This window comes from Bubalus kerabau, chromosome 7, assembly GCF_029407905.1.
Source record: "Bubalus kerabau isolate K-KA32 ecotype Philippines breed swamp buffalo chromosome 7, PCC_UOA_SB_1v2, whole genome shotgun sequence".
Lineage (NCBI taxonomy): Eukaryota > Metazoa > Chordata > Mammalia > Artiodactyla > Bovidae > Bubalus > Bubalus kerabau.
In genome coordinates, this window is record NC_073630.1 from 112973943 (window position 1) to 112988381 (window position 14439).

General features: G+C 46.3%; 1 protein-coding gene across 5 annotated transcripts in view; it reads right to left on the reverse strand.

The window, feature by feature from the left end:
• Positions 1-708: 708 nt before the first annotated feature.
• BOD1L1 (biorientation of chromosomes in cell division 1 like 1) overlaps positions 709-14439 on the reverse strand; it is a 55603-nt gene continuing 41872 nt past the window's right edge. For 3 of the 5 annotated variants that reach the window (XM_055589113.1, XM_055589117.1, XM_055589118.1), the window contains 9 exons: positions 13800-13884; positions 13383-13453; positions 12297-12372; positions 12178-12212; positions 10861-10906; positions 8284-8333; positions 8101-8185; positions 7543-7699; positions 709-2068 (listed from right to left, as the gene is read on the reverse strand). In XM_055589113.1, coding sequence (XP_055445088.1) covers positions 1951-2068; positions 7543-7699; positions 8101-8185; positions 8284-8333; positions 10861-10906; positions 12178-12212; positions 12297-12372; positions 13383-13453; positions 13800-13884 — 723 coding nt within the window. In that variant the 3' untranslated portion in view covers positions 709-1950. Of the gene's footprint in view, positions 2069-4946; positions 5366-7542; positions 7700-8100; positions 8186-8283; positions 8334-10860; positions 10907-12177; positions 12213-12296; positions 12373-13382; positions 13454-13799; positions 13885-14439 lie in introns of those variants that run through there. The other 2 variants (XM_055589114.1, XM_055589115.1) reach the window with 2 other exon arrangements.

A 14439-nucleotide genomic window follows, 5' to 3' on the forward strand; every position in this document is an offset into this window, starting at 1 on the left:
CTCAGGGGGCAGCCCCTGGCATCTCAGGCTGTAGGGTCGGGGGCTGTCCTGTGTCTTGCAGGACACCCGGCACTTCAGACCTCCTCCTTTCTACAAATGTGGACCAGTGTTGCCAAACATCATGATGCCCAGAACCACTTGCATGTATCTCTAGTGCCTCTTGGGGTGATCGCTCCCCCTACACAGGTTGCAGAACTGCTGGAGCTGAAGTGGCCCAGCTGAGTTCTCCAGCAGACAAGTCCTTATGCAGCGCTGATGTTTGCTTTCAGCTTTGTTAAAAGAGCTGCACCCCTTACACCCCAGCTATGCCGTCTGGTAAGGCTGTGCCCAGGGCGGGCGGTCCTAAACTGAGTAACACGTGGAGAACACCTTGGATAAGCAATTCTGGTGAATCAACCTAGAATCATCGAGTGCAAAGATGGTTCACCTAGGAGTATGGAGTCTTGCAACCTGGTCTGGCTTCTTACCCTTAACTAACTTTAAGACAGATCACTTTAGAATTTTGAGCTTTGGTTAAATTCAAACACATCATGTTCCTTGTCTCTGAAGCCCCTTCCAGATACAACATTAACTCTACTGAGAGAGGCCATCGCCAACTCAAGTCTGAATGTGAAAATGGAATAAATAAGACCAATTATTTAAAGAGATGAAACAGCTTTCACAGGGAGACATTTTAAAATAGGGAAAAAAAAAATCTTAACACTCAAGTTTTGGGAAACATTTTATAATTTATATATAAAATCTCAGTAAGAAACAATGTAAAATGACAGAAATATTCACCTTACATTAAGAGTCAAAAAAAAAAAATTCACACACATTGAATGTAAATTTTAATTATAAAACAAGAATATGAACAAAACACTTTAAAATAATCTCAATTATTTGGCAACTCATCACATCATTGCTAGAGACAAATTTGATCTTAAGAAAAGTTTAATTTTATGAAAAACTTAAGTTGGACAGTTTGCTCATATGGGAGTTAAAACATGTTTAAAAAAGAATCTGGCAATAAAGCCAGGTTCTATCTTGAAATAATTGTGTATAAAACAACATATAATCCTGAAGCTCAACAGACAGGGGTGACCTAATCTTCAATGCATTTCTCTTCGCTGAAAAAGACACTGTGGGAAGAATGCACGGTAGCACAGAGAGACATGGGTACCGACGGGGGTTTCTGCTGCGGTGACGGACCCAGAACCCCCGATGCCGGAGGGGCTGGTAGTAAAGTCACAGATGCGAGCATCACCTACAAACGAGTTACATTCTTAAAAAACAGTCACAACTGTGAAAGGAAAAGCAATGGAGACCCTTTCTTGAGCTAACCTACTTTACTTGGATACATGCGAGAAGCGTCTGTATTTCCTGCCAGATGAGATTCAGATATTTACGGGGGAGGCAGAGTCCTAAAACATCTCTACTGATGACTGCATAGCATTTAAAACCCCCTTTTTTATTAAAAAAAATAATAATAAAATAAAATAAACAGATATATAGTAAAGTTCACAGATAAGTTTTCTCTGTAAAATAAATAAAGTGTTCATTGATTAGCATCATACATAGAGTAAAATACAACCTATTTTTACATGTTTATATACTGTACACAGATTACCAGTAGGCAGCCTGGTGTCTGATGGGCTGGAAGGGTTTACATGAGTGACGTGTCACATCGGGAAATCCCAATTTCGAATGTTAAAATATACAACTACTTTGTTTTGAGTTCAGATACAAAGTAAACTTATTTTCCTTTATCTGAAATTAATGTACATAATACCTCTATGAACAATAGTTTATAAAGCTGTTTAGAACGTAACAAGAGAAAGCTTGCACCTAGGTACTTGGTGCACATGCACGGCCTTCCCCCGGTTAAACGCTGCAGCCCGTGGCCCCGAGGCGTGTCCCTCTTCTCGGCCCCGTGGCCCCTGCGGACCGGCCGGGGTGGCCGCGGTCCCGTTACCGCTTTGCCTTCTTCACCGGGGTCTCCTCCACCCTCTGCTGGCCTCTGGTGCGTGCCCCGGGGGGGCTGGCTTCTCTCTTCCGCTTGGCAGAAGGGGAGAGCTGTGCCTTTGATCTGCAGGAAACAGAGGTCAAGGCTGTGACTAAGACTCGACAAAAAGGACCTGCTTCAAATTATTTGGGAGTTCTTCAAACACTGGAAGGTTTTTGAACTTGAGAGCCAAGAAGAGGAAAGCTGGATAAGGGCTACACGGGAAAAGGGGACCCTGGAAGAGCCTGTGCTGACTGGCTGTCTACCGACAGCCTCACTCCTAACAGGCCATGAGGAGGAGTCAGGAAGCCCCAGCTGAGGTTCTGGGTGGGTGATGACCCAGGTCAAGTCCACTTAATTCTCGAGCACCTAGTTCTGGTATCTATACAGTAGAGACATCAACAGCCAGTCCCGCGTGAAACAATTATGAACAGAGCAGGATGGCATGATCTGAGCACACGCACACCCGTGCTCACAGGATGCTCCCAGAGGAGAGCTGGCAGTCTTAGAGAGGGCGTGGGAACTCGAGAAGAGCTCTCCATCCAGTCTCCCGGCCAGCAGCCCAGCCCAGGCTGCTCTCCATGCTGCCTGCAGAATGACTTGTCGGAAATGTCAAGTTAATCACGTCCACGTCACCATCTTGTTTATCTCCATCCTCAGGCTCTCTGATGCCTTCAGCACAGAACCATCTGGAGCCCAACAGAGTCCCTTACCACCTGCCCGGGATGCCCTCCTGGACTGCAGCCCTGACAAAGCAGCCTCATTTCCTAACACGCAGTGTTCTTTCACATTGTCTTCTTGGGCAGGTAATTTTTTTTTGGCTTCCCCGTGACTCAGTGGTCAAGAATCCACCTGCAGGGCAGGAGACACAGTAGACACAGGTTCGATCCCTGGGTCGGGAAGATCCCCTGAAGAAGGTCATGGCAACCCACTTCAGTATTCCTGCCTGGAGAATCCTCACGGACAGAAGAGCCTGGCGGGCTACAGTCCATGGGGTCACAAAGAGTCGGACACGACTGAAGCAACTGAGCACGCACGTAATTTTTAAAAATACCCCACACCTCCTATCTAGCAAACTTCATTCTGGAGCCTCAGTTCAAAAACAACTCCTTCTGGGAACTCCTCATCACAGAGCAACCTGCCCTTTGGGAACCCGCAGACAGCACTTTCTGTCTCCACCAGTACACTTCTGGTTGTTCGTTTGTCCACTGGGGTTTTTCAAATTGCAGGTTACAGCCTTTATTTTAAAACAAAGTATTAATAGAACACAATAGAAAATACCATTGATGTCATGTCTATTCAGTTTGGGCATGAAAATTTTGTTTCAGTGACGGAGGCAGTATTGCAAAAGACATTCTTCCTGTGAGCTGCCTGCTGTCAAGAGAGTTTGAAAACCAGCTACACACACGTCCCCTCAGTTAAGACAGGATGTTTCTCCAGGGCAGCTGCGGAGCTTATTCATTTTCCTTTCTCCAAGGCCTAGAACAAAGCCCGATCTGTGTACACGAGCAATAAACGTTATACCAAAGAATGAAGATGCTTGGATAACTAAAATGACAGGAGATGGAGAAATGGGACTTCACTGATGTGAAGACCTGTCTGCTCACTATTCCTTTGACAGCAGAGGTAAATACACTCAAACTGACTCAGATAAATACTCAGTCAGGTATTGTTGTATACGATGCAGTTCAAGAAGTTGCCTGTCAATATCCCGTTTCAAGCTGTGTCCGGGGAGAGCCACCAGCCAGAGTGACCAGCTGTTTACCCAGGAGTGGGTGTGCTGCCAGGACAGTGCTGACGCCATGCAGTGGAGAACAGAAGCTTGGCGCAGCGGCTTCTGCCCAGGGGCGTGAGCTCGGCCAGGCAGGCCCTCTCTTCCCGCCCAGAGGGTGGCCTGTGCCCAGCGGCCCCGGCAGCACCTGAGAGCTCATCAGCAATGCAGACTCTCAGGTCTTGCCCAAAAACTACAAAAGTGAAGCCTGCGTCTCAGCAAGAGCCTCTGTGACTGGCCTGCACACTTGAGTTTGAGAAATAACGAACCAGACCTTTGTGAGATTCTTCTCCTCAAATACACAATAAAGATAAATAGTGTGTTTTATTTACTGAGGAATAATGGGAGAGAATCCATGTGAAAGGTGCCTGGCACTCCAGTTTGCTTCCCTTTCTATCACGGGGGAATAATAGTGTGCGTGCACACACACACACACACGCATATGCTGTGAAGACCTAATGTGATTCGAGGTACCTAAACAGCCACTGTATATTGGGAAGTCTTCGTTTTTGATGCTATCATGTACAGAAGGTAAGTCAAGTCCCTGACCTCAAGGAAGAGGCTTACAGACCAGGGAGGAAGATAAAACAAACACCCCCAAAGCAATGGCACATGCCACTGCCCACCGCACACACTGGGCCGGAAGGCCAGAGGACGGGGATGTGGCCGGGCGGAAGCAGGCAGGGGGTGTGTATGCAGGACGGAAGGATCTGGTGATGGGGGGCTGGTGGCGAGGGTGCTCCTCACGGAAGAACTGGCACAAGCTGCAGGATGCGGGAAGGTGACTCGGGCGGCATGCAGGTGCCCGCTGGCCCACGGCTGTGCCTCGGGTGGGTGCCCTCCTGCTACCCCATCGCCTCTCCAGTGCTCTGTGCGAGAGAGCTGGCTCTGGGCTGTAACCCACTCAACCACGCTGCACTGTTTTAATCCAGCGCCCAGCGTGGTGCCCAGCTGGGGAGAAACAAGGCGTGCCTTTGGTCCCGGGGGGCGGGAGCTGATGGCGAGCAGCACAGGGTAAAGCCAGTGCAGGAGTGCTGTGAGGCAGGGAGGGCTGAGGCTCCCCTGGGAGTCCTTCCCGCTCTGTCTAGAGTAGGTTTCCACTTGGCAAGCCGAGGACCCCCGAAGACAGCTGTGCGGCAAGACTCTTAAGCTTGGGGAGAAAGTGTCAGTGCGCCACAGAAAGCTTCAGGGGCTGAAAGATGACCTCAAGTGTCAGCAGGGACTTGCCTTCCTAATGTGGGGAAATTTACTAACTTCTTCACTGGCAGATAATTTTTCTTTTGCTAATTTTTGGTGATATCTAGTAGAAACTACTCCTGGGCTCCCAAGTTTGGATGCTGCGTGTATAGACAGCTCTCCATGCTGCTTTCTGAAACAGTTGACAGAAACCCTGGGCGACGGCAGCACTGAACGGCCAGCCCCTGAGACTAGCAAGGGCGACGCTCCTCGTGGGCAGGGCAGAGGTGGGGACGGAAAGTAGGAAAACGCCTGGTTCTCTGGGTCTTGGCTGATGAGCAGAACTTCACGTCACCAAGACTAACTCTGCTTCCCTGACTCCAGCTCTGCTTTCACCATGTGGACACTTGACCATGACTGAGAAAAAGATGAACCTGTGATCAACAGAAAACACACTGGCTGATGAAGTAAGATCCCAAAGTGCTCACCAGAGTAGAAGGTGGGCCAGATGGATGAAAGCACAGTGAGAAGGCCCGGTGACCGGGTCTAAGCAGTGGGGCCCCACAGGCAGCAGGTGAGAGAAGGGGTGCCTCACAGGACAAGGGATGCGCTGAGCTGCTGCGCAGCCCAGGCTGGGGGAGCCCAGCACGCTGGATGTAGGCTGAGCTTGGTCTCTAGGAAACAAGGCGGACAGTCCTCTTCTGGATCCGTCAGCGCACACCTGGAGTCAACATTTGCTTCTTAAAGAGAATAATCAATAGATAAACTGATGAGAACAAACAGGAGGATGAGGGGGCCCAGTGCAAGAGAAGACCCGGAAGCTGCCCTCCGGTGTTTAAGCGGAAGTTGTACAGGAGGCTCTGAGAGCAGAAGCTATGGGGAGGCCAGTGCTCACTGCACACGGAAGAAAATCTTTCCCACCCAAGGTAACACGCAGAAGCAGAAAGACTCTTCCAGAGCGGCTGGGGCACCGTGATCGAGACCCTGATGGGCCCATAGAGACCCCAGGCGACCCTGAGAACCTGGGAGATGACACAGGCGCCACAGCCCTAGAGCCAAAGCACCGGCGCCGAGGCATCTAAGGCGAGAAGAGCCCACGTGGAGACACAGGCTGCTGCAGTGCACTGAGGAGAAGCATTGACAGTCCGGGCGATCACAGAGCCATAATATACTTTACTTCTGAAGAACGGATTTGAAAAGGCACACGTCTCAGCCACTGCAGATCTCACTGAAGGTGCCTCGGCGGCCCGTGGCGCGTCCTGCATCGGGCCCTACTCCACGGGCTGACCTCCCCGTGACGCACAAGAGGGCGCGGTGGTGCTGGGGGGTCTGCATCTAGATGCGCCCCCACCCCCTCGGTGCATGGTGAGCTGCACTTCTCAGTCAGCACGTATCTTGGTTTTGTGATTTCTAGTCATCCGAGCTGCCCTGCCTGGAAAACCTTACCTTTAGCCCTGTGAGCTCCTAACGTCTTTTGGCTCTAAAAATCTGACCAGGGCACAGATAGCTAATGATGTCCAATGTTAGAGAAATTAGAAATTGGCTGATTTTAAATCTTTACATAAACACATAAGTGTCAATGTATGGCAAAAACCACTACAATAAAGTAATTAGCCTCCAATTAAAATAAATTAAAAAAAGGCAGGCAAATAAATAAACACATCAGAACTACTATACTACAGTGACAGGTGTTAATAAGTGATACTCCTGAAATCAATATTCCTCAACTTTCTAATCTTGGATAATGAAATTATAGAAGATGGTACTAAGATTAACAGCTTGTGAATCCCATTAAAAATGGAAAATATTCATGCTTCAGAAGTTACAAAACTGTAAAGTGATAACACATTTCTCCAACTGTGCTGTAGGAAAGGTACCCTGATTGATGCTACCAGGTATAATGACACGGGGAGGGGGCTGGCAAAGTGAAACTGACGAAGTTGGCCAGGCTTCCCTCCTCAGGACCACGACTGGTGCACTGCAGTGGACACTGTGGCTCAGAAGGAGAGGGAACTCACGGGCACTCCCCAGACTCACGTGAGCCCGGCCTTCTTTTCTCCAGAGGCTTCCGGCTACGTGAGGGCTTGGGAGCATGCCCCGAGGGAAGCGTAGGACGTCCCCAGCCATGTGCATGGAGAATGGGGCACTCGGGTGGTCTCCTGTGACGGACCCATGACACGGTGCTGGGAGGGGCACCGACGACGGGGACGGGTCCGAGCCTTCTCCCTCACTGCAGCTAAGCACGCTGCGCACACGGATCATGCTGTATGCGTCCATTTCCACCGACCATGCTCAGCAGGCCTCTGAGATCTAATTGTACTTGATAAGTATTCATAAAGGAACCAAATATGTTCCAAAAAACAGGCATCAAAGCCTGGCAACGATTCTAAAGGGCTCCTGGAAAATGGTTTAAGATGGAGAACGGGTTTCCCCGGGGGGGAACTGAGATGTCAGAGGGCTGGGAGCACGTGCTCTCTCTCTGCTGGGGCTTGCATTTTGTGCAAGGAGAGGGCTCACTCTGTGGCACGAGTGAGGCAAAGAGATGGAGCCCTCGCTGTGGTCTGATGGAGAGCTGGGGGAAGGTTCTGGAAGTTCCTCGTGGCCCCATTACCTCTGAGCCTCTGATCTGGTGCTGGACCTCGTGGTGGCTCCGGATGGCTCCTCGTCCTCGTCCTCCTCCTCCTCCTCCTCCTCAGACTCCTGGTCTTTCTTGTCCTCAGTCGCTTCAGAAACTGTTTTCTGACGTTTGCGCTCTGGCTCTGAGGATTCTGTTCAGACAGAAGGGAAACATCTGGACTGTACAATTCCCAAAGACACTTCCAGAGGACAGAGTCGCAGAGTTTAGAACAAAGGATATTAGGGACTTGGAGGCAGAAGAAGTGGTTTTCCACTTCCTTTTTGTTTCAGCACTTGCAATTCACAACTGTTTAACTTAATCTCAAACACATTTGGGTTAGTTTACTTAGGCGGTTCACAGCCGGCATTTGCGAAAACTTCACATGTGCTCAGAAAAGCATCTGGAATGTGCCATTTCTGACACAGGATTACAGCCATTTCACACATATTTATGTAGCATTAATACTAGCTGGACCCCACTGGATTTTTCCTCATCCAAAGAAAAAGTCTTAAAAAGGTGACTCTGACATGTAAGACCTTGCCAGTAACATACCAGCATCATCTGACAGAGTGAGCGAACGCTTGGGCTTTCTTCCTCTCCGACGCACGCTTGCCACAGATTTTTCTTCACTATCATCCTAGAAGAAATAAAGTTAAAGTGGAAAGGGTGGTCACTTGAGCATTTACTAAGTTTTATTTCTAAAGGACATGTCCTGATCAGAAAATTAACACTTACGTTGCTTCCACTTCGTTCCTGAAGATTAGGTGTTTCTTTATTGGTTTCATCTTTAAGAAAAGAAAGATTTCTACATTAATATTTTATTAGTGTCAAATTAAATTTCAACAGTTTGTTGTCTGTGAATGTACCTAATTAGTGCTAATTAAGGTATCATTACACAATTCATCATTGCTTTTTTGTATCAGCCAAACAAAGATTGAGATGGAAAACCTAAGCAGAGAACACATCAGAATGAAAGTCAGGACACCAAAGTTTGCATCTCAGACCTGGCATGAATAAGCTATGTGATCTGGGCCAATTACTTAAATTCCTAGAGCCTTGGTTTTTTATCAGTGAAAAGGAATTGGGTTAGAACGCCTTCATGGTCTCTCTCTTTCAGCTCAAATATCTGAATCTGGAAAGGGAGGAGGAAGAGGGTATCCAGGGAGCCCCCGACATAGCAGGAACTGCAGTTCAGGATTACAGACTTCACTCAAATCTTAACATAGGTCTCTAAATAGTTTTTCCAGAGTCATGTACAGATGTAAGTTGGACCATTAAGAAGGCTGAGTGCTGAAGAATTGATGCTTTTGAATTGTGGTGTTGGAGAAGACTCTTGAGAGTCCCTTGGACTGCAAGGAGAGCCAACCAGTTAATCCTAAAAGAAATCAACCCTGAATATTCCTTAGAAGGATTGATGCTGAGGCTGAAACTCCAGTCCTTTGGCCACCTGATGTGAAGACCTGACTCATTTGAAAAGACCCTGATGCTGGGAAAGATTGAGGGCGGGAGGAGAAGGGGACCACAGAGGATGAGACGGTTGGATGGTATCACTAACACAATGGACATGAACTTGAACCAACTCTGGGAGATAGTGAAGGACGGGGAAGCTTGGAGTCTGCAGTACATGGGGCTGCAAAGAGTCAGACATGACGTAGGGACTGAACAACAACAACAAACAGTACAAGCGCCATTTGACAGGGAGGAAAATGAGGCTTGAGCAAGTTGGCAAGTGCTTTGTTCAGAGTTCCGTAAGCAGCACATGGGGTGTGAACTGGATTCTTAGGACTCCATATACTTTCACGATGGGATCTAGAAAAGTATACTGGGTAAGTCTATCTTAGGTTGTGTGTACCTATTCTTTATGTATTTGTTTCCTGTAGACGTTACCATTTTCTGAGAATGTATCTGGTAAGAAAAGTGAAATTTACTTCAATGCACTGTTGGAAGCCAAAATTATGAACATGTTGATTAGACAACTCAACAACTCAGAGGTGAACTTATCAGTAATGAAGACTGTATAGCTGCTGTTTCTGAAAGTTCACTATACGAACGATGCCAGAGTTAAAAACCAAGAAAAAGGCCCACAAAGAAGAATCTAGTCTTAAACTGGTCATTGTTACCCAGATTCAGAAAACTACTGCTGAACAACAGCATTAAAACAATCACGCAGCTTAAAATAGAGTCTTTAAAGGGCATTTAAGTTATGGAGATTTTTCCTTGTGCGGATTTAAACATACAATTATGGATAAAAAGATGGTTAAAAACAAAACATTCTTTTTTTTGTTAAAAAGAAAACCTTAACTTTCAAAGAGATAAGAAAAAGTAAAGTATGATCATAAGATCCCACACATAGTTAAATGTGGAAAAATTCTCAAATTACACATTTGCTCTTATCTTGCTGGTCAGAATATATATTTCATGATATCACCATGCTATTTATTTGATCCAAAATAGCTGTCATATTCTTTTTTTTTTCCCCTAATCAACACTTAAAGTCCACCAATGTCTCTTTTTGCTTGTATGTAAAAAGAAAAATTTAAACCATGAAATTAAAATATACACATGGTAAAAAGTCTGGAAAATGTAGGCACTAGTGAAAACATGAAATCTTCCTATTATCTCACCAAGGTGGCTCAGATGGTAAAGAATCTGCCTGCAACGTGGGAGACCTGGGTTCAATTCCTGGGTTGAGAAGATCCCCTGGAGGAAGGCCTGGCAACCCACTCCAGTATTCTTGCCCGGAGAATCCCCATGGACAGAGGAGCCTGGCAGGCTACAGTCCATGGGGTCACAAACAGTCAGACATGACTGAGCGACTAAGCACAGCACAGAGCTAATCATTATCAACATTTTGGAATATTTTTTTCTCCCTGGACTGAGGACAAAAATACCTCATCGAAGCAATTTTATCTCTTGCATCCTAGCTCTGTAAGCAGTACCAGCTGCTTTCAAAATTCTTCTGCTGAAAACAACAGGCTCTTGGGCTGAAATCTTATCTTCCTGATAAGAGCTCTCAGTCCCCAGGTTCATCTGTTTTTCCCTTAAACAAGTCCAGGAAAGTAGGGTCTGGACGTGGCCATGCCGCCCCCCTCCTCTTTGAGGCTTCCTGGACTGACAAAGACAAGAATGACTCAGATCACAGGAAAAACCAGCTACTAGAATCTCTCATGGCTCCAAGGGCAGCTGCTTTTACCAAGGAAGCCACTCACTTCATTGAGAAACAAGGACATCCTAAACCCTCCCCAGCCTGCGGTTCCCCCGGGCCGCCCCCTGCCTTAGGGCACACACAGAACAAGGCTTTCAGGCACACACCCGTTTGCATGGCTTTCAGCTTGCCGCCAGGTGGAGACTGTTCTACCTAAGTTTAAACACAGAGAAAAAGAGAAGTCACTGGTTTGTCGTCATCACACAGGAAGTCAATCAACAATGTGCAGAAGGTTGAGGACCTCTGCTTATTATGTAGGCAGAATATCTGTAACCTACTTCCTGAAGTGGATTAAATACACCCCGAAAATATGGATAGGGCTTCCCTGGTGGCTCAGAGGTTAAAGCCTCTCTGCCTGCAATGCGGGAGACCTGGGTTTGATCCCTGGGTCGGGAAGATCCCCTGGAGAAGGAAATGGCAACCCACTCCAGTATTTCTGCCTGGAGAATCCCATGGAGGAGCCTGGAGGGCTACAGTCCACGGGGTCGCAAAAAGTCGGACACAACTGAGCGACTTCACTTTCACTTTTCACTTTCAAATATGGATGGCTACGAATCTGAACTCACGGGTCTTCCCACAAGGATTAGGGCTGCCACACGCCTCTTCCCGTCATGCTACTGCTGCTGTGAGCAGCACTGGAGGTGTCACTGGAGGTGACAGAGGGCTGCTGTTAACACCCCCCAAACTGGCAAACCATCTTCTGTGGGCTGGTAAAGGCACTCACACCTTTATATGTGGCTCTTTGGTTTAGCTGTCTTGTAAGAATTCTAGTGAGATAATGATTTCTTCATATCCAGGGAAATGGGAATCTGGAGAGGGTCATGTAACTGGCTCCATGTCACAGCATCTGGGAGCAAGTCGTCAGTGAAGACATGTCTGTTCTCTTAATAATGCTATCACTGAAACTCATGCAATGAAGTCTTGGTGCAATAATTTTGTTGGGTACACACTTCAGGGTCAAAGATAAAGAACGGTAAAAAAGATCAAGTATTACTGCAAACTTTCCTGCACTGAAATTAGTATCCATTCTAATAAAAAAGGAACTCCATTGAAAGTAGTAAGACAGACACTTTGGAGGGTTCCATAAAGAAGCTGTTATCTGAAAATCATATAAAACAGGTATTTTCTATGTTTTAATCAAGGATGACAAGAACATAAGTCCCTAGATAATTTTTATACAGCTGATCTGACAGGTGAGGATAGAGTCAAACTAAATTACAATGAATATAATTATGTTTATATGACGTTATTACTAATTAAAATACTATCTGAATGGTTATTTGAGGTTTTATTTTAAAAAGTTTCTTTAAAGCTTTTCAAATATTTTAAAAAAAAAAAGCTAGTTGAAAATACTAATATTGCAGTGTACTCTTTCAGGTCAAGAACAGCCAGTTGAAGAGTTCTCATCTTTCACAATTACTTACAGGGACAAGGCCAGCATCTGTTTTGCAGTCATCTTCTGAAAAACAGGAAATAGAAATCCCACTTAGAAAATCAGTGTGAAAATATCTTGTGTGTGAACTGAAAGCACACCAATACCTACTTGTTTTTAATGATGTTTCTACAGGGTGTTTACGAGGTCTTCCTCTTTTCCTTTTAATAATTACTGGCTGATCTTCCTAAGGGGGAAAGGGAGGAAAAAAAAAAGGGAATAAAAAAGTTCTATCATCTATTACACAAATAGGTTGCTTTCTCAAAATGGAATTTAGAGTTCCCTCCCAAGAGGGTTCAAATCCCAGCTCTGTCTCTTAAGAAAACACGTGACCTGGGGCTTAGTGGTTCATTTTTCTCAGTGCGGTCGCCTCACCTGAGAAACACCGGTAACTGCGGTTTGAATTCACAGAGCCCCGAGGACTATGAGATAATGAGGTACTGGGAGTGCTCAGTGTCAGCTTTTACTCTTGTAATAAATATGCGCGTCCACTTCATGTGCATTTATTCCTGGTCACTTGTGATCAAATGCCATCCCTTACAAAACATAAAGGAGGCCAGTGAAGACAAACGTAACTATTAAAAAGCTGTATCAAGACAGGCAAACTTGGCGGTGGCTATCTAGAGGATCTGGCTGGGGCACAGCTTGTCTCCCCTGGTTTATGGGCCTGCACCTCAGGTCACTGTGTTCTCTGCAAATCCCGAGGGGCCTGGACTGGCAGACGTGGAGGTCTGCCTCTCCTGCAGCCTCTCAGGAGTCCCTGACCTCGCCCCGTCAGGCTGGGTCCTGGCTGGCACCCGCAGCCGACGTGCCGCACAGCCTGCCGCTGCTCCTGTTTCGTCCCGCGGGACCCCAGGGCTCAGCAGCCCTGTTCTCTGCACTGAGCTGGAGCCTGGCTTGGCTGTGCTAAGCTTCCCGGTCAGGAAGGGACACAGACACTGAGGTATGGATCTGGGCTGAACCCATGGGGCTGACAGAAGGAGGTCTCATACAAATGTTGGGAGAAAATGAAGACACAGAGGACAAAATACATCAAAATGACACTGATAAAGTGCTCTGCGTGAAATGCTGTCCGCGGCACTAAAAAAAGAGCTACTTCACAACATTTAAGAACAACTCTGGGTAAGAGCACACTGATGCACTCTGTTTTTAGTACTTGAAAAAACCTGAACAAATAAATATGAAAAACATCTCTACCTGAGATTTTACGGTGTCATCGTCATTCTGCTCTGTCTTTTCACCGGCAGCTTCACTGCTGCTGGATTCGTCTGCAGAAAGAGCAGAGCTCGTTCACTGCTGGGGCCACACTCAGCCTCAGTGCCAGGACACCCACCAAGGTGACCTAAGTCACCCGCATGCACACAGACTCCGTCCTCAGGTGGACACACTAAAGTTCGTAAGCCAGAGTCCGGTTAACCAATAAGCAGCACAGGACCTCGACTAAAAACAATCTCCAAGCCCCGTTATACTCAGCACGACACACTGTGCTATATGGAGGGAAGAAAGATCAGCAAACCGCAGTTTCAGCTGGCGAAGCCTGGTGAGAGAGGCGCTGACTGCATTGAAGGACTAGTCTCCTTCAAAACAGTTTAACTGAGGAGATGTCTTACTCACCTTTTTCTTCCATGGCCCTTGAAGCAGTGCTGTCTGTCTTAGAACTTGCTTTAGATAGCTCTGCCAAACCTCCAGAGTTCTCTTCCTACGGAGAAGTTGAACAAGACAAGAAGCTCCCTTCTCATACCCATTTCAATATAATTACTTCAAAAGTAATTTCCTAGCCTGTTTGTTGGACTTTTTTTTTTTTTTTTTAAGTAACTATTTTGCTGCTTGGCAGACTATACAAAAAGATTCAAATTCTGAAGGCAGAAAAACACAAGATAAGGTTATAAAGCAACAAGGCCATTATCTTTCCCCCTGCAAAACAGAAACTGCTCTTTTTGCTGACCCTGGACTTTTTAAGAGAAACTCCAAAGAAAGAACTTAAAGGAATTTCCAAGAGATATTTTTCTCTTTGCTGGTCAAGGGGAGGGACCAGAAAAAAGGGATAAAGGAGAAGGAGCCAAAGAGAACTTCTGGTGTCCAACTGGGCTGGTTTAGATAAATGGTCTATCAATGGTTATATTATCTGTCTTTAGTTGCAAAAAAGTTTTGAGCATGAAATAACCAGTTGTTTATACTACAGTATTAATATAATGTATACACAAAATTATACAAACTAAATTTAAAATCAGAGGACTGTTTTATACATGGAATT